Raw genomic sequence first — 19179 nt, forward strand, 5'->3', positions numbered from 1 at the left:
GAGATAGCGGTGGCTCTAAAGCTTTTTATGCAAACAGAGGTGACCTCCTAAACGCAGCCAAGAGCCATGTCACCCTTCTTGGCTCAGGATGATAGAGAATGCTTAAGCTCCGCCCACTATTTACCTAAGTTGAAACTTCAAATGAAGAGATAACCAATGTCTGCCTTGTGTAGAGCAGAGAAAACAGCAAAGCCAAGAACCAGGAGTGCACACACCGTCGGCATGGTTATTTGCGAGACAGTATGGGAGGGCGGGTGGCTAGGAGGTGAGAAAGGGTGTAGAGTGAAAAAAAGGCTGGCAGGCAGACTACAGGCTGATAATGTTCCCCACCCATACCCCACCGCTCGCAATGTGACAGCACTTCCAGAGAGAAGCCTCTCACTTTGGGAATAGCCATAAGACAATGTATGCCCCAGGACTCAGTCTTTATAATTCTGGAGACCTAACTAATGGGAAAATTTTTTACCTAAATTTGTAAGCTGACTAAATTCCCATAATAGGGGAATGGTTAGGTGGACTGCAGTGTAATCATTCAGTGGAGATTATGTAACTATTAGAAAGAAACCAACACAACATGCATAAAATACAGCGCCAGTAAGCACGCCAAGATATGAGTGATAGTCTCTAGATGACGGACCTAGGGCTGATTTTTGTCTCCTTTCTATTTTCTTTTTTATCACAGTTCAACTTTTCTAAAAACAACATTTATTACTTTTATAATGAAAATTTAACTTTCTCTCTTAAATGGTTATAATGACAGCCACTTGGGAAAATACGATGGATATAGATATGTGATCATTAAAATATGTTTCAAAAAATTATGCCCAGGCCAAGGAAAAAAAAGGCTAGAATGAAATGCATCATGATGAGTTATGACGAGATTATATGTATCTTCTATTTATTTGCCAAATGTCTTATAATATTATGCATATAATGAAAATTAAATTATATCTTTTAAGTGAGTGAAATTTCTGGCTAAGAATATCCAGCCAAATTTTTTAAACGATTTCTTTCCCATTTGAATCAATTTGTTAACAGTTAACTCCCTAGCTTGGCATGCAATTTCCTTAGTGGAGTTTTTCCAGTTTAATAGTGTGGATCCTTAGATAGATACCAATAATTTTGGTGGTTGCTAAGAGAGGCTTTAGAAATGAACCTCCAAACCTGATTATGATCTTAGTTACCTTTTAGTAAATGAATTTTTATTTTTAAACAAGGGCTCTATGCAGGTTAAAAATTGACCCCTACACACTCAGCACGTCTTGGGGGAGGGATAAAGAAAGAATTCTTTGTGTTAATACACGTGGACATCTTAGCAGAGGCAAGAAAGGTTTAGAGTTAAACATTCCAAAGACAATTTCACAATTTGTCCAGTAGTTAATTTCTGCGTACAAGATGGCTGAGCAACAACTTGATTACTCAGGACCCTTGAACAGACAGTGTGGGGATCAGAGAAAAGCAAAGTGGAATGAACAGTCTATTTGAACAAGGATTGACCAGATCCATGAGGAAATCTTTCTAAAAGGGGATTCATCACAAGTGGATAAAGCTATAGATACACAGAATGAATATGATGAATTGTGAAAAACAGATTCATGCTTCTGGACCTTTTCTTGACCTCCAGCTTAGGGTCCCTTCCTCTCCTCCTCCATTTCATTCCTTGAGGAAAGAAGAATGGTACAGCAAAAAGCATGTGAGCTTTGGAAGTAATCTGAGTTCAAATTCTGTTCTGCTGTTCACTACCTTTGGATACTTTAGTTGGCCATTCTCAACTTTTGTTTGTCTGTGTTTAAAATAAAAATCATAATATTACCTGGCAGCTTAATGAGAATTAAAAAGAGGGAAAGTACCTAGCACAATTGTGGCTTCGTTCACAGATACTCAGTAAGAATCATTATACACTACCTTTCTCAACCTGGTGTAGAGACACATTTCCCTGGGAATTGAAACACATTAAGCTGATGAGTCATTTTACCCTTTCATATTTGCTTTACCTTAAACTTTTCTCAGCTTTTTCCCTGAGAGCATGTTTTAGAAAGGAGAAGGAAATGCTGGGCATATTGTTAGATGAGACTAGACTGGAAAGGGGGAGCTTCTCGGACCCCCTACATGCTGTTGCCTTGGCATAAGTGCAAATGAAGTTATGTCCTGGCCTGTTTCAGAGCTTTCTGGGGGCAACATCAAAGACAGTCACAAATGATGTCCCACGTCATTGGTCTCAAGTAAACGGACAGGAGGCCTTCATAACTCAGCCGATCCAACACCTTCCTTGTACCAAACACTGTCCTAGGTGCTGGGCTACAACAGCAAACAAACCCGGAAAAACCTGGGGACTTCCCTGGTGATCCAGTGGTTAAGATTCCATGCTCCCAATGCAGAGGGTGAGAGTTCAATCCCTGGTCGGGGAACTAAGATCTCACATGATGCATGGCATGGCAAAAAAAAAAAAAAAAGAAAAAGAAAAACAAACAAAACAAAAACAAAAAAGCAGGAAAAATTGCTGCCCTCCTGAAGCTTACATTCTTGAAGGAAAAGACAAACAATGACTATGATAAACAAGTAAAATATACTGCCTTCAGATGGAACAGACAAAAATTAGCAGGAAAGAGAGACAGAATATTCCAGGGGTTCAATGGAAGTGCCATTTAAACAATGGGGTCAGGAAGTCCTCAAAAAATAAACAGGTGACATGTAAGCATAGACCTGAAGTCAGTGAGGGAGTAGGTCATGAGGGAACAGCAAGTGCAACGGTCCTGGGGTCAGACATTGTGCAATATGACTGAGGACCATCAACGAAGCCAGTGTGACAGGGGCAGGGTGAGCACGGGGCAGAAGGCAATAGGACATGAGGCAGAGAAGTAACCAAGAATGACCTATCAGCCGTCATCTTAACTTTGATTTTCACTTGGAGTGATATTAAGAAGAGAGGTAATAGGGCAGAGAGAGAGACATCCTTTGACTCATGTTTTCAAATGAGCAGTCTGGCAGCTATTTTAAGAATAGACTGGGGACTTCCCTGGCGGTCCAGTGGTTAGGACTCTGTGCTTCCACTGCAGGGGTCATGGGTTTGATGCCTGGTCAGAGAACTAAGATCCCAGAAGCTGCATGGCGCAGTCAAAAAAAAAGAAGGAGAAGAAGAAGAAGAAGAAGGAGAAGGAGAAGGAGAAGAAGAAGGAGAAGAAGAAGAAGAAGAAGGAGAAGAAGAAGGAGGAGGAGGAGAAGGAGGAGAAGAAGGAGGAGGAGGAGGAGGAGGAGGAGAAGGAGAAGAAGAAGAAGAAGAAGAAGAAGAGACTGTAGACTGTTGTGGGACAAAGGCAGAAACAGTGTGGGGACTATGTCAACATTTGGGGTGAGAAATGGTAACTACAAAGATAAGTCTCACGGAAGTACAGGCAGGGCTTCCTGTATATTTTACTGATCTCTGCTCACGAGAGGGCCAGCAACAGCCCTAGCGGACCAGGAGTCTGAAAATTAAACCCACTGGGCTGAACAGGAAAGCAGGAGAAGCACAATTAAATTCTAGAGGGAGCTCAAGATCATCTCCCACTCTACTGTGGAGGAGAGATCTTGGGCAGGTTCAAGCTGAACTTTCAGAAGGATTCACGCCCTGGAGACCATCTTTTGGGATCCCACTCTTGCTTCTCCTGGAAGGGTCTCTGTTGTAATCTCTTGGTCTTTTCTTCCCTCGGTCTTGTCCCTCTTTGTTAGGTTATTTCTTCCCCCACCCTCCCTTCCATGTGGTTGGGATTGTGTCCAGCTCGGAGGGAACTCCTTCCTGGCGAAGAGCCGGGCTAGCAGCTTAATCCAGGCTCTTTTCAAGGCTTTAGAGAAAAGAGCTTTTTTGTCCCGAGTTCCCCTTTCTCCCTTTTCTTGCCACTGGAGAGAGAAAATCAAAATGGCCCAGTGGCCTTTTTCAGTCCAGGCTACTGATGCGCAATCACAAGTCATGTGCCATCAACGGACCACAGCACTCTGTCTACATTTTCACAATGTGGGATCTAACTTCATGATGAAAGTTTAGAAAGTCAGCTCTGTGTTGCTGTTTCTTCAATCTGGAATGTACGTCCCCCCTTCCTCTCCCGTGGCCAACCCTCTAGGTTTCAGCTTAAACATTATATCTGCAAGAAACCTCCCCTGGCCAATTTTGCCCTAAGCCTGGGTTAAGAAAGCTCATGGAAGCTTGAGCTCCTCCACGTTCTAAAGGGGCAGAGACTGACTGCCTGGCTCTTCGCAGTCTCCTCAGCTCTTATATACGGTCTGACAACAGCCAATACCTAGAGACTGTCATACAGAGTGAAGTAAGTCAGAAAGAGGAAGACAAATACTGTATATTAACGCATATATGTGGAACCTAGAAAAATGGTATAGATGATCTTATTTGCAAAGCAGAGATAGAGACACAGACGTAGAGAACAAATATATGGCCACCCGGGGGGAAAGGGGGGTGGGATGAATTGGGAGATTGGGATTGACATATATACACTATTGATACTATGTATAAACAAGATAACTAATGAGAACCTAGTGTATAGCTCAGGGAACTCTACTTGATGCTCTGTGGTGACCTAAATGGGAAGGAAATCCAAAAAAGAGGGGATTATATGTACATGCATAGCTGATTCACTTTGCTGTACAAACACAACATTGTAAAGCAGCTATACTCCAATAAAAACAAGTAAACAAACAAACAAAACCCAGCCGATACTCAAAGTACATTAATTGAATGCATAAATGAGAAAATAAGAGCTCATTGACTATCTGATGAGGGGAAGGCATGGGTCATCTGGGCAGAGGTCACACATAGAAAGTGAATGCGACAAATATAGACTGTATATGTCATATTTAGACTATAAACAAATATATAGATTTGTTTTCAAAAGACCAATCTACCATGAAAATGGAAGGTGAACTTGGAAGCAGTTTTTACCTCTAAGTGTCTGGCCTTGGGCAGCTTGCTTAGACTGAACCTCTGTGTCTCCATCAATTAAATGATGACAACTGAATACACCCATGTATTGATACTTTAGATCTCTGTATATCTGCCTGTTTGCTTGTTCCCTCCCCTGGCCAATTCATGGGAAAACAATTAGCGGAGTGCTGGCAGGGGAAGGGAGACCTCTTCTTTGCAACTTCCCCCAGGAGCCTGCTTCTAATTTTATAGCCCATTACTAAGCCACTCGCAGTAAAGGCTCTCAGGAGACTACTGTTCTAAGAAGGCACGGGATGTGAGCACGTAGAGGCTAAAAATATAGAGAGGTATGGAAAATGCAGAGAATTGAGAGATCAATCTGCTGAGGACAGTGGGATGTTTGTGGGTTGGCAGATAGAGGGTTGGGTATGTTTCTCATCGTTTGGCCCCAATTCACTAAACCATCTGCTTCACTGTCCCTACCACCCACCCAATACATGTAAACACTATACATCTGTATCTTCATTATAATAATCAAGCCTATTGTGTTGCATTCTGATGTTGTTACTAGCTGAAGTCTAATAGACCACAAGCCCATTGGAAGGCAACATCATCCCTTAATGGGATGATGACTTTGGTGTTGATCATCTAAGGAAAAGACAGCAGTGCTCATTAAGCATGGAGGTGACTGCAGGAGTACTTAGCAAGGGACTCACAGGGAGCAGGTGATTCTCCCATATGGCATGTTTCTCCTCCATTGCCAATCTTGGAGGAGCTGGAATTTTTTTTTTTTTATCTTGGCCATACTGTGTAGCTTGCGAGATCTCAGTTCCCCCCAGGGATTGAACCTGGGCCACGGCAGTGAAAGCCCAAATCCTAACCACTAGACAACCAGGGAATCCTTGGAATAGATTTTTTTTTTTTTTTTTTTTTTGCGGTATGTGGGCCTCTCACTGTTGTGGCCTCTCCCGTTGCGGAGCACAGGCTCCGGACGCACAGGCCCAGTGGCCATGGCTCACGGGCCCAGCCACTCCGCGGCATGTGGGATCTTCCCAGACCGGGGCACGAACCCATTTCCCCTGCATCGGCAGGCGGACTCTCAACCACTGCGCCACCAGGGAAGCCCATAGATTTTTATCTTCTGTCTTTATTAAGGAAAGGTAAGTTTATTTATACCATAATTTTTGCTTTGATTCTGCCCTGCCTTTTATTAGATGTTTTGATAGTAATAATGCTTGAAATCAATGGCTTCCAGCACCCTTCTACAGTAGAGATGTTTCCTTCAAGTGATTTGAAATATGCTTCCTATAATTTCTATGCTTTGGCCTTTTGCCATTGAAGTAATAAAAAATAACTAATATTCTTCTTCCACAATGGCCCTTCAAATACGTGAATGAACCTATTGTTTCCTCACCCCATCTTCCCTCTTCAAGCCAATTAAACTTAATCCTTTTTAAAAAAATATTAATTAAATAATTTATTTATTATTTATTTATTTTGGCTGCGCCAGGTCTTACTTGAGGCATGCAGGCTTCTTAGTTGCGGCATGCGTGCAGGATCTCGTTCCCCGACCAGGGATCAAACTTGGGCCCCCTGCATTGGGAGTGTGGCGTCTTACCCACTGGACAACCAGGGAAGTCCCATTAATCCTTTAACTATTTCTCATAGAGCTAAGAATTTAAGAGTCTCTGATGCTCCACGACTCTCCAAAATTATGGTGCATAGAAATAATGAGAGCAAACATTTATTGAGCTCTTACTATGTGCCAGATACTATAATAAGTACTTTGCATGTATTAATTCATTTAATTTTCACAACAGCCCTATAAAGCAAGCTTATTATTACCTTCATTTTAAAAATGAGGAAACTAAGCCACCAAGAGGATAAATAACTTTCCTAAGGCGACCCAGCTCATAGGTGGCACAACTGGTTTTTCAACCGAAACAGTTTTGTTCCAGACAATATAGTCTTAATCCCAATGCTGTTCTACTCCTCAGGGTCCCAGACCTAGGTTATAACTGATAGTCTGGAGCTCCTAACTCTAAAATAGCATAAGTTCAGTGGAACACGAGTGCCTGCAAAATGGTAATAGGTCTTTCTTGAACAAGGTTCCATGACCAAAAATGTTTGGGAAATTCTGAGTAAGATAGCATTGAATAGGTTTCCACTCTGCAGGGCTTTCCATAGTCTTTAATATTTTCACAGGCATGATGGCTCTCCAAAATCTAGATGCAGAATTTTCCAGCCATATTTTCCCCTGTAACTCTCTAGTAAAATATCTACTAACTTGTGGCATTCAATAGAATATTGCTTAGGCAACACTGCCCAAAAGTGTAGTTTAGATTTTTCCTGTTTCTTTTTCTTTCTTTTTTTGCCATTTATTACCTTTGATTTCATTTTATATGGTCTAGAAGTTTAGTGTCAACTACACAATTTAAAGGGTTTGTCTGTAATTTTATCTAGCACTTACTTCTCCATCTCGTTCAAGATACCATGAAAGACATGAAGTACACAAATACACTGTGGCCACCATAATCCCTTGGTTCTACTAAGCTACTCTGCTTTTCTTTAACGGGGCTGCCCTGACTCTTGGTCATTGCCATTTGCTATAAATGTTCACAAAATATACAACTAATTCATTCTAAGTTTGGGGTTTTTTTTTTTACTTTTTTGGGAAAAAAGTTTTTAAGTCAAGGCTTTTGACTGTCTCTAGTCATCTTTCTCCTCTTCACATGTTCTCAGAGATTTCTGATAGGTTTCATAGAACACATGTAGAAAGAGTAAAGGAATAGATATCGTATGAGCATCATCTGTGGGCTCAGTCATACCATGCATTTCACATAGCACATAAAGTCTCATGGCCCCAGGGAGGTATGGATCATTAGCCTTACTTTATAGATGAGTAAACAAAAGCACACATGTTAAACAACCTGTCAAGGTCATGAACTCTGGGCTTCAACCATCCCACATACAGTCCATGCTCCTTGGGTGCATTCATCCTAGTAATTTAGTTACTTGTGGCTTATGTATTAGGTTGAAAACATCCTGTTAATTTACTATTATTTAATTTATTAACCCTGACTAAGGCCTGACCTCTTAAGAGGAAAATGATGATGAACTGTATAACACAAAGACTAGAATGTGACATTCCTATATTTTACAGATATAGTCTTTCTTACAACCAGCTTGTCATTCAGACAGCACTCTGTCTCTCTTTTCTACACTCATTTCTTGATCTCATTCAGGCAGACATTTTCTTCCTCCTTTTGGATAACCAAGTTTAATTTCTTTAAAGTAGACTATTTTTTTAGATCAATTTTAGATTTACAGAAAAAATTGAGAGGATAGTACAGAGAATCTCCATATACTCTATATCCAGTTTCCCCTAATATTAATGTCTTGTATTAGTATGGAACAAGTGTTACAATTAATGAACCAATGTTGATACCTTATCACAAACTAAAGACCATACTTCATTTGAATTTCTTTAGTTTATATCTCATGTCGTTTTTCTGCTCTACAGTCCCACTCAGGACACTACATTATGTTTAGTTGTCATATCCCTTTAGGTTTCTTTTCACTGTGACAACTTCTCAGACACTTCTTGTTTTTGATGACCTTGACAGTTTTGAAGAGTACTGTCAAGTATTTTGTATTCTGTCCCTTAATTGGAATTTGCCTGATGTTTTCCTCATGGTTAGACTGGGGTTATGGGTTTGGGGGAGGAAGGCCACAGAGGTAAAGGGCCATTTCATCAAGTCACTCTTCATGGCCCAGACCTAGGGAGTGGGGAGTTATGCTCTCCTTCTCTGACTCCAGAGGATCTACTTAAATTATTTGGCATTCCTCTGTCTGGGAGATTTGTCTCTTCTCCATCTATTTATGTATGTAGTCACCAGGTAGAATTTAATTAAAGTACTAGGGGTAAAAAACTACTTGCTTCAAAAATATTCCTTCTTAAAATCCAGGGCAAAAGTGTTGTTTTTTGTTTGTTTGTTTTTAAAGACCTTTTTTAAAAAATTAATTTATTTAATTTTGGCTGCATTGGGTCTTTATTGCTGCACACAGGCTTTCTCTAGTTGCGGCGAGCGGGGGCTACTCTTCGTTGTGGTGCATGGGCGTCTCATTGCGGTGGCTTCTCTTGCTGCGGAGCACGGGCTCTAGGTGTGCGGGCTTCAGTAGTTGTGGCTCGTGCGCTCTAGAACGCAGGCTTAGCAGTTGTGGCACGTGGGTTTAGTTGCTCCGCGGCATGCGGGATCTTCCCGGACGTGGGCTCGAACCCATGTCCCCTGCATTGGCAGGCTGATTCTTAACCACTGCGCCACCATGGAAGCCCCCAAAAGTGTTTTTGAAAAGTCTAATTTCCTTTGCTCATATTTAAATTAAATTTCATTCTTAATTGAACATTTAATATATATATTGAAACTGAGCCTGCCAGCAGTCCCACTACTGGGCATATACCCTGAGAAAACCATAATTCAAAAAGAGTCATGTACCACAATGTTCATTTCAGCACTATTTACAGTAGTCAGGATGTGGAAGCAACCTAAGTGTCCATAGACAGATGAAGGGATAAAGAAGATGTGGCACACATATACAATGGAATATTACTCAGCCATAAAAAGAAATGAAACTGAGTTATTTGTAGTGAGGTGGATGGACCTAGAGTCTGTCATACAGAGTGAAGTAAGTCAGAAAGAGAAAAACAAATACCATATGCTAACACATATATATGGAATCCAAAAAAAAAAAAAAACCGGTACTGATGAACCTAGGGGCAGGACAGGAATAAAGACGCAGATGTAGAGAATGGACTTGAGGACATGGGGAGGGTGAAGGGTAAGCTGGGATGAAGTGAGAGAGTGGCATGGACATATATACACTACCAAATGTAAAATAGATAGGTAGTGGGAAGCAGCTGCATGGCACAGGGAGATCAGCTCAGTGCTTTGCGACCACCTGGTGGGGAGATAAGGAGGGTGGGAGGGAGACACAAGAGGGAGGGGATATGGGGATATACGTATGCATATATCTGATTCACTTTGTTATACAGCAGAAACTAACACAACACTGTAAAGCAATTACACTCTAATAAAGATGTTAAAAGGAAAACAAACAAACAAACAAAAACTGAGTCTGACACAAAGATGACTCACACAAGGCTCCTTGCCTGAAGAAACTATCCTCGGGGTCAGACAGAAATGTATACATTTCACAAGGCAAATAAGTGCTGCAGTTAAAAGTTAAAGAGTGCTTCGCGAACACTGAGAGGATAGTACAGGTGTCCTTCTGTACCCATGCAGAAACAGTTCCAGGACCCCATGGGTACCAAAATCCTGGGATGCTCAAGACCCTTATAGAAAATGGTAATAGTGGTACAATGAATACAGTCTGCCCTCCCTAACAATGGGTTGCATACCTGCAGATTTAGCCAAACCCAGATCGAAATTTTGGTTGAATCCGAGGGATGTAGGGCTTGCAAACATGAAGGCTTGACTGTAATTAATTCAAGGAAAGTTTGATGAAAGAAGAGTGAGTCCAACACTGGCTTCCTGGTGTGCAGCCTGTGATTTTGAATGATCCTAATTATGAAATGGAGAAGCCTTAGCTCAGAGAGAATGAAAGACTTAACTAAGTTCACACAGATGGGTCATGTATGAGCCTAAGCTGAAAATCAAGTCTTCCAATTCCAGATCCTATGTCCTTTTCACTACATCAAACTAGAAGATAACACAGAAGTCTGCTATGCTGTTATTCAAGGCAGAAATGAATAAAGCACTTACCTCAAATAAACGTAAGACTTTGGCCAGCGCACCAACTTCTTCTTTAAGTGAGAAGATCAGTGATATGGCACCATTTTGATTGGAGTTGTCTTCAATATAGCTTGTTTCCTACAGGATTAAATGCATTTGGGTAAAATGTTTTTCACAGCTCAGCAATTCATTCCTGTGAAACATCCAAGGAAGAGGCGAGCATGAACTTTCTCTTCTAGTTAGTCTTGGAATACAATGAGCTACATATATTCTATACAGAAGTATATGTGTGGTGGAAAATAAGTAAATCAAGGGAAGTAAAATGTTCAGTGGTGCTCTTAGATCAGATATCAATTTTAGAAAGCTCTAATTATTCACAAATGTCACCAGTTACACTATAGATTCACTACCTTTTTAATGAGCACCTACCAAGTGCTAGGTACAGTTAGGGCTCTGAGAGAAATAAAGATGAATAAGAGAATGCCCCATTCATCAGAAGTTCAAATTCTGACTTAGTAGACACATACACAACAAACGAGATAAATTTTAAAAGATCTTAGAGGTGGTATAATACAGTGCAATAATTGTTCCAGGAAAACATTGAGAAATACAGGGTGGAAAATACTAAAAATAGAACAGACACAGGCTTTTGAGTCCAAAGACATGGGTTGGAATCCTCTCTCTTCCATTTACCAACCAGAACACTTTGGGATAGCTTAGGCTTCTTAACTTCCTCATGTGTGAAAGCAGGCTAATCTGTAATCATGACAAACCCTGTCAAAACAGTATTTAGATGATGAAAAAGATAAAGCTAAAATAGTTTAAATATAATATTAAGAGAAATATGTAAAAATGATGGAAATATTAAGAATACCCACGAATGTCTTCTTGGCCTTTGGCAAAGATGTCACGGGAACATTAAACTTGTTCCCAGATGCTGGGATCTGAGACACCAATTGTTGAAAAAGAGTCACTAAGTACATAAGAGCACATATATAACTTATTGGAAGATGGATGCCTTAAAACAGCAAAGAATGTCAAGGACCTCGCAACTTTCTACATGCATGTGACAGCAAATTAAGGTGGGACTAGGGTTGCCATTCCAGAAAGGGTTTGCCAAAATCTTTTAAAATTTTAAAGTTAAGTGTTAAATTAAGTTTTACAATAATACATAGAGTTCCATGCGTGCTTTCAAATAAACAGCATATACCTAAAACTGGGGAAAAAAACAACCCCATGCAGAACAATTACTCTCTTGTAAGCAAATTAATGAAATTAGTGGAATGGCTGTTACATCATCTCCATGAGAAGGCTGTGCTGGGCAGGGTCTCAGTGACTTGGCATCATAAGCCCTGTATGAACACGGATGACCCTCAGGATGAAATTCTTTTAATTCAGATTTTCCCAGAACCTCACCTGAAACAGAGGTGCAAGGGAAGAACCAGAATTATCAGCAAGTGTAATTAGAGGAAGCCTTATATGAATTGCAAAACCGAACTGTTATATATCCTTATATGGACCATGATATTATCTTTCTAAAATTTTTTAATCTACCATACATTAAAATCCCCTATAATGTCCCAGCTATTATAATAAGCACTTGATTTAGATTATCTCATTTAATTTTGATAACAATCTAGAAAGTAGGTTTTATTATTTTCCAAGTGCCCCTTTTATTGATGGCAAAATGAAGGTTTAGAGAAGTTAAGTAACTTGTCCAGAGTTGGACGGTTAGCAGTGGAACCCATGCCACAGGATCCCAGCATGCTGTCCATGAATCACAGCTTCCTGCAGGCTCTGCTCTACCTTCCGTCTCTAGTAAACACTGCCAGAGACACGCAGAGCAGTCTCTGATGTCAGTCTTCTTCCTAGGAGAGGACACTGAGCCTTCAGTTCTTTCCAGTTTCCTTGAAATGACAAAAGATTTCCATTTCTAGTTCACTTGGCAACATTCTCCTCTCCTGTGGGCCTCCAAGAAAGGGAGCATATTTCTGACACACCTCAACGGATGTCACCTATGACTGGGGCAATTCAGACGTGAATGCACCGTGCTCGAAACTCTGTCATCCACCACTTTCCCACTCCTGTGTGTGTCCAGCCAGTCACCAAGTCCAGTCTGACCTTCTCCAGAAATGATTCTCGGGGTCAGGTCCTTCTTTGCTTCCCACTGCCACCACGATAATCCAGCTCTTAGTGATCTGCAGTGATTGAGGCCTCCTAGCAGAATTTTGCTCGTGTCTTTATTCTACTCAGAATTCTTTAGGGGCTCCTCATGGCCAACAGGATACAAGACTTCTTTCTGATATTCAAAAGTCCCCTTAGTACCCCACCTCCTGAGCTTCACCCACAGGAACCTTCCCTCCAGAAAACTGATTCCTCCTTGCCCTTTCAATTCCTCATTAGAGTAAATGCACTGCATCCCTCCCTCTCCCCCTTTAAAATACATCATCTTTCCTCAGAAGCCCTCTTGGGTCTCACTTCTCTCAGAAAACCTATGTACTCCTCAGCCAAGGTGAACAATCCCTCCTTGATCTGTTTGTTCCATTTGGCCTCTGATACCCACATGGGAGTTGATAATTGACTCAAAGAGGTGGACTTGTCTTAAGAGTTCGTCTAGTTCCACTCTCTCATTTTTCAGATGGGGAAACTATGGGCCACCTGAGATCATCACACAGGCAGTGGGTGGCAGATTAAGAGCTCAGACTCCTGCTATGGAAAACAGTATGGAGTTTCCTCAAAAAACTAAAAATAGAATTGCCACATGATCCAGCAATCCCACTCCTGGGCATATATCCAGACAAAACTCTAATTCGAAAAGATACATGCACGCCAATGTTCATAGCAGCACTATTCACAATAGCCAAGACAGGGAAACACCCTAGATGTGCATCAACAGATGGATGGATAAAGAAGATGTGGTACATATATACAATGGAATATTACTCAGCCATCAAAAAGAATGAAATAATGCCATTTGTAGCAACATGGAAGGGAGCTAGAGAGTATCATATTAAGTGAAGAAATTCAGACAGGGAAAGAGAAATATCATATGATAATGCTTATATGTGGAATCTAAAAAAAAAATGAACTTATTTCAGACTCACAGACTTAGAGAATGAACTTATGGTTGCCAGTGGGGGAAGGGTGAGGGGAAGGGATAGTTAGGGAGTTTGGGATTGACATGTACACACTGCTGTATTTAAAATGTATAACCAACATGGACCTACAGTATAGCACAGGGAACTCTGCTCAATACTCTGTAACAACCTAATTAGGAAAAGAATTTGGAAAAGAATAGATACTTGTATATGTCTAACTGAATCACTTTGTTGTACACCTGAAACTAACACAACATTGTTCATCAACTATAGTCCCATATAAAATAAAAAGTGAAATAAAAAAGAAGTGTTATGACGGAGGGAAAAAAAAGATGTAGTATATGTATACAATGGAATACTACTCAGCCATGAAAAGAATGAAATAATGCCATTTGCAGCAACATGGATGGATCTAGAGATTATCATACTAAGTGAAGTAAGTCAGACAGAAAAAGACAAATACCATATGATATCACTTGTATGTGGAATCTAAAATATGACATAAATGAACTTCCAAGAAATAGAAATAGACTCACAGACATAGAGAACAGACTTGTGGTTGCCAAGGGGGAGAGGGGGGTGGGGGAGGGACGGATTGAGAGTTTGGGATTGGCAGATGCAAACTATTATATATGGAATGGACAAACCATGTCTTACTGTGTAGCACAGGGAACTATATTCAGTATCCTGTACAAACCATAATGGGAAAGAATATGTATGTACATGTATGGCTGGATCACTTTGCTGTGTAGCAGGAGCTAGCACAGCATCGTGAATCAACTATACCTCAATAAAATTAATTAATTAACAAAAAGAGAACCCAGCTCCTAAATGTCACTCATTCTATACAATTCCCTCTGCTATGGACACAATGTCCATATTAAAGCCTCTGTTTCTTGCATAGTAAGGGCTGTACTCTGGTCCAATCACCAGAAGGTTACTCAACACCACTCCTAACAGCCTATACCTTACCCACGTCTGTCCCCTTTCACTTTCGTCATTCTCCCATATACTTTCTAGATCAGGGTTTCTAGGTGGGGGTTCCTTGGGTCTCCACTCCAAAATCACCTCGTGATTCCTTGTTTGAGTGCAGATTCCTGGGCCCCACCCAAACCTACCAAATCAGAATTTTGGTGTAGGATCTTAGAATCTGCATTTTCAAAAGCATCGCAGAGGACTCTTAACCATGGAAGATTTTGAAACCACTGATAAATATATAGCCTATTTTTTTAAAATTATGCCTTTTCTCATCTGTGTCTGCAAATTCACATTTACCATAAGGCACTACTCTTTATTGTTATTCATATTGAAAGTAGAGTCGGCCATGACTGAATACCCACCATGTGCCCGGAGCCATATCTGGTACTTTTTACAGTTAATAAACATCACCATTGGTAGAAACTAGCAATGGCAGAAAAAAAAGAGTTTACATATAATAGCTTATTCAGTCCTCACAATCGCCCCATGAGATGGGTGCTGTTATTTTGAAAATAAAGGAATAGACTCAGCAAGATTAAGTGGCTTGTCCTAGGACACTCAGCTAATGAGTGGCAGAGTCTGTATGTGAACCCAGGTCCAACAACTCCAAAATCCTTAATCCACCTCCCACCCAACTGGGACAATAGCTCCCCTTTTCAAAGCTTGAGGGACTTGAAATGAAAGGAAGCTCATGGAATTTTGTGAAATTGTGTGGCCTTGAGTGGATTCTGATTCCAGCATTGTTATGCGGATCAGCATGAGATCTTGGACAAACCTCTTCCAGAACATGTTTATAATGGCTCATAATCTATACTTTATTTGTTTCCAATAGACATACGAGTTGACTTTGAAAGACATGTACACTCAGGATGCATAAAGGTAGAGAAAAGAAGCTCCAAAACTAGAAAAGAAGGAAGAGGACAGGGAGAAAAAAGTTTACTAGCAACCAAGAAGGAAAGGATTTTGATCACTGAGCAACACCCTTAACAATAGAAATACATTCTCTTCGGTTGTGTCTAATAAACACATTCTGTTATCTTTGGAAAAGAGCAGTTTTCACAATTACCAACAATTAATCTGCAGCAAGGATATTCCAGTGGCACTGACTTTCAATCGTGGTGCTTTTTGGGGTCATGGGAGGAGGTGTGTATTCACATGTGTGATTATACATACACACATCTACAGTGTAAGACACCCAAAACCAAGATGCAGACATCCTGCCTTGGACATACTCTGCCTCTGTATTCCAGAATTTATCTACAGGAGGAAGCAGTGTGGGGGAGGAGTAGTACACAGGGTGCTGGAGTCACATCTGGGTTTGAACCCTGGCTTTGTGCCATTCAGAGCTGTGATTTCTGAGTTCCCTTAATCTTTTAATCCATCCCCCTGTTCTATGTTCTTTACAGCACTTATCTCTTCATGACAGTATATGTTCATGTGGTTAATTTTTTTTACTGTCTGTCTCCTCCACAAGAATGTCATTTTCATCAGGGCAGAGGTTCTACTGTGCCTGGCTCAGAGTAGGTGCTCAGTAAGTCTTTGTGGAGTGGATGAACGAGCTGAACACCTTTCACAGGACTGTTGTGCTTGCAGGTGGAGACCAGCCTTATGTCAGGATTACATCTAGTGTGTTCTGTTCATCTGGGTTGGAGCTTCAAGAAGGCATAAATGTGTCTTTTTTGCAGATTGTCAGAGCTGGAAGGAGTCCTGAAGACTATTCTAGTTCAAAATCCACCCCCCCCAATTTTACAGATACCAAACTGAGCCTCTCCACCCCACTTAGGTGACTTCCCAGTACATAGCTTCAGTAAAGCAACACGAGAGCCCACAACTCCTAATTCCAGGTCCGAAATCTTTCCACTGCAAAGCTCCACCAGCCACTGTGCTTGACTCAGTGTGTGTTCCTCCTGCCAATGTTCTGATACATTTTGTTGAACAAACAAATCATTTCTGGCTAGACACCCCTGGCACTTTCCTATGCTCCAGGAAGTGTGCTAAGACCTTTACAGACATTATTTCACTTGATTTTCATACTAACTCTAGAATGTGGATATTTTTATTCCAGTTTTTCATATGAATAGACCTGAGGATCTGCAAAGTTAAATCCCTTGCTTTCAACACACGGGTGTTACCGAGCACTCGCTAAACCCTCCTCTTTACCCCAAGTCATCGACAGTGACAATTTGTGGTTCTCCATCTTCTAAGTGCTCTACAAATAAAACTTTAGTCCCGGCTTCCCTGGTGGCGCAGTGGGTGAGAGTCCGCCTGCCGATGCAGCGGACGCGGGTTCGTGCCCCGGTCCGGGAAGATCCCACATGCCGCAGAGCGGCTGGGCCCGTGAGCCATGGCTGCTGAGCCTGCGCGTCCGGAGCCTGTGCTCCGCAACGGGAGAGGCCACAACAGTGAGAGGCCCGCGTACCAAAACTTTAGTCCCCAGAGCTCCCTAACCAGATCGCTGCCCTTAACCTCCCGCCATAGTCAGGGGGGCCCCACGGCCAGCAGCACAGAAGCTAAATGATGGCACAGCTGGCATCTGTTCTGGGATCTGTCTGACGCCCATGCTGTCCCTCTTCTACATGAAGTTCTGTCTCCCAAGCCCTACGTACCATTTTCAAAGGAAGCCTTTCTTTCAGGACTCAGAAAAAGTTAGTCCAAAGTTCTGCAGTCTCTAGTTGTACTAAAACATCAATCATCCTCTGCTGTCCAGGCTCCCTGTTCTCTAGATTGTCCTCACTAATCCTACAGTTGACAGATGCCTTAGACCCACGTTATCTCCCAGGGCTGGGCTTTAAGTCTGAACCCCAGAATCTGGGAGTGTGATCAGTCGATTAAAGAGTGTATTCTGCAGTTGTTCACCTCAAGGGAAAGGCAAAAATTCTAGCGAACGGAATACACTCTGGACATTATCCCTGCCACATTTAGGGCTCTCTTACATTCCAAGCCCAAGGCTAACTCTTGTGCATTTTCCTCTCTTTTTAATTTTCTTCTTCCTCAGGTCTGAGTAAGTCTGAGATGTCTTCATACCCCATTTTCTCCCAAAGATGCAAAAAAGCTACAATTTCTCATAATTTTGCCATTTTGATACCTGGCTGAGAACACTTATAAACAAAGCAGAGCAGATCTGGATGGACCCCAGCTGCCACTCCAGATGTCAAGGACCAGTTTACAGAAGAAAAAGGAGGCCACACGGGCAGTGATTTGTCCAAAGACAGGCAACTAGCTGGTGGCAGCTCTGGAAGCCAGATCCCTGACTCCTCCAGCCGTGCTCTTTCCCTGAAAGCCACACAGGACAGATGTCCTCTCACTGGGAAACATTTGTTGAGCACATGTGTTATCTGTCAACTACCTACACATTTTCATCATCTTCAAATGAATTCAGCCTTCCTGGTGAGCTCACGGGAGTAGGAAAACCCAACACTCCTCAGACCTCTTTCCACCGGGGGCCAAACTCCCCTCCCTGCGCAGCTAAGGCCCGCCCTGGCTCACCTGTGCAAAGTCGCTGGGTTTCTTGACCGAGCCTCCGTTCTCCACGGCTGACATGCTAGCTCCCAGCGCGTGTGGTCTCCGGAGCTCTGGGGCGTCAGTCGCAGGGGGGGTTGCAAACAGTGCAAACAGCACGTGGTGCTGAGGTTTTTAACCTGGCGTTAGGGAGGAGAGATTCCAAAGTGTCTCCGGCCACGCCTACCCGCCACAGTCACGCCCCCGGTGGGCGTTGTCCTGACGCGGGTCACCCCGGCCTGGACCGCTCGGAGGGGAGGGGCAGGGGGAGCGGGCCGGGGAGGGTGTGGCTGGTGACGGGAGTACGGATTTGGCTTGCCTGCCTTGGATGGAGGAAGGCCAACAAGAGAACGCAGGGCTACATGTGCCCTGACGATTAGACAGGTTTGGCACTTCTGGGACTCTCAGAAGCCTGGGCACGGGTTCTCTGCGTCTGATGTAAACTTGTGACACCCTGATGATGCCCATTATAAGAAACAGCCAAGATCTTAACTGAGATGGGGGGGGGGGGATTACTTTCTATGCTAACACTAAGGAAACTGCCTTTTTTGTGCTCTGACTTCAGAAAACTACATATAGGTGATGTTGTGAACGCTGGGCACAGTTGCTAAGGAGCAAAGATAATAATAAGAGAAACGACCTGGGTTGAAATGCAGCCATGTGTCCCGGAGCTGTTTACATCACTGCTGGGAGCACCCAGAAGAGGATGGAAGCTCAGTCTTGCCAGGATGTTTTAAGAATGTGGATAAGAGAAAGAATGAGGTGATGCATTTAACACTTAGTACAGTTCATGCCATATAGTTAAACACTCCATAACTAGAAGTTATTGCTTAAAAGTATGCAACAACAAATGCTTACTGCGGACCTGTGTTGCATGCCAGGTGGTACTGGGGATACAGCAGTGAATGAAGTGGAGGACCCTGCCTCCTGCCCCTACCCATGC

General features: G+C 42.2%; 1 protein-coding gene across 1 annotated transcript in view; it reads right to left on the bottom strand.

The window, feature by feature from the left end:
• Nucleotides 1-18342, bottom strand: part of PAH (phenylalanine hydroxylase) — a 71454-nt gene extending 53112 nt beyond the window's left edge. Inside the window, exons 1-2 of the mRNA XM_082634617.1 lie at nt 18225-18342; nt 10693-10800 (exon numbers count right to left, since the gene is read on the bottom strand). Of these exons, the coding sequence (XP_082490743.1) occupies nt 10693-10800; nt 18225-18278 (162 nt within the window). The 5' untranslated portion in view covers nt 18279-18342. The remainder of the gene's footprint in view (nt 1-10692; nt 10801-18224) is intronic.
• Nucleotides 18343-19179: the final 837 nt, after the last annotated feature.

Source organism: Mesoplodon mirus (assembly GCF_964341445.2).
Source record: "Mesoplodon mirus genome assembly, chromosome: 11".
In the NCBI taxonomy this organism is placed as follows: Eukaryota; Metazoa; Chordata; class Mammalia; order Artiodactyla; family Ziphiidae; genus Mesoplodon; species Mesoplodon mirus.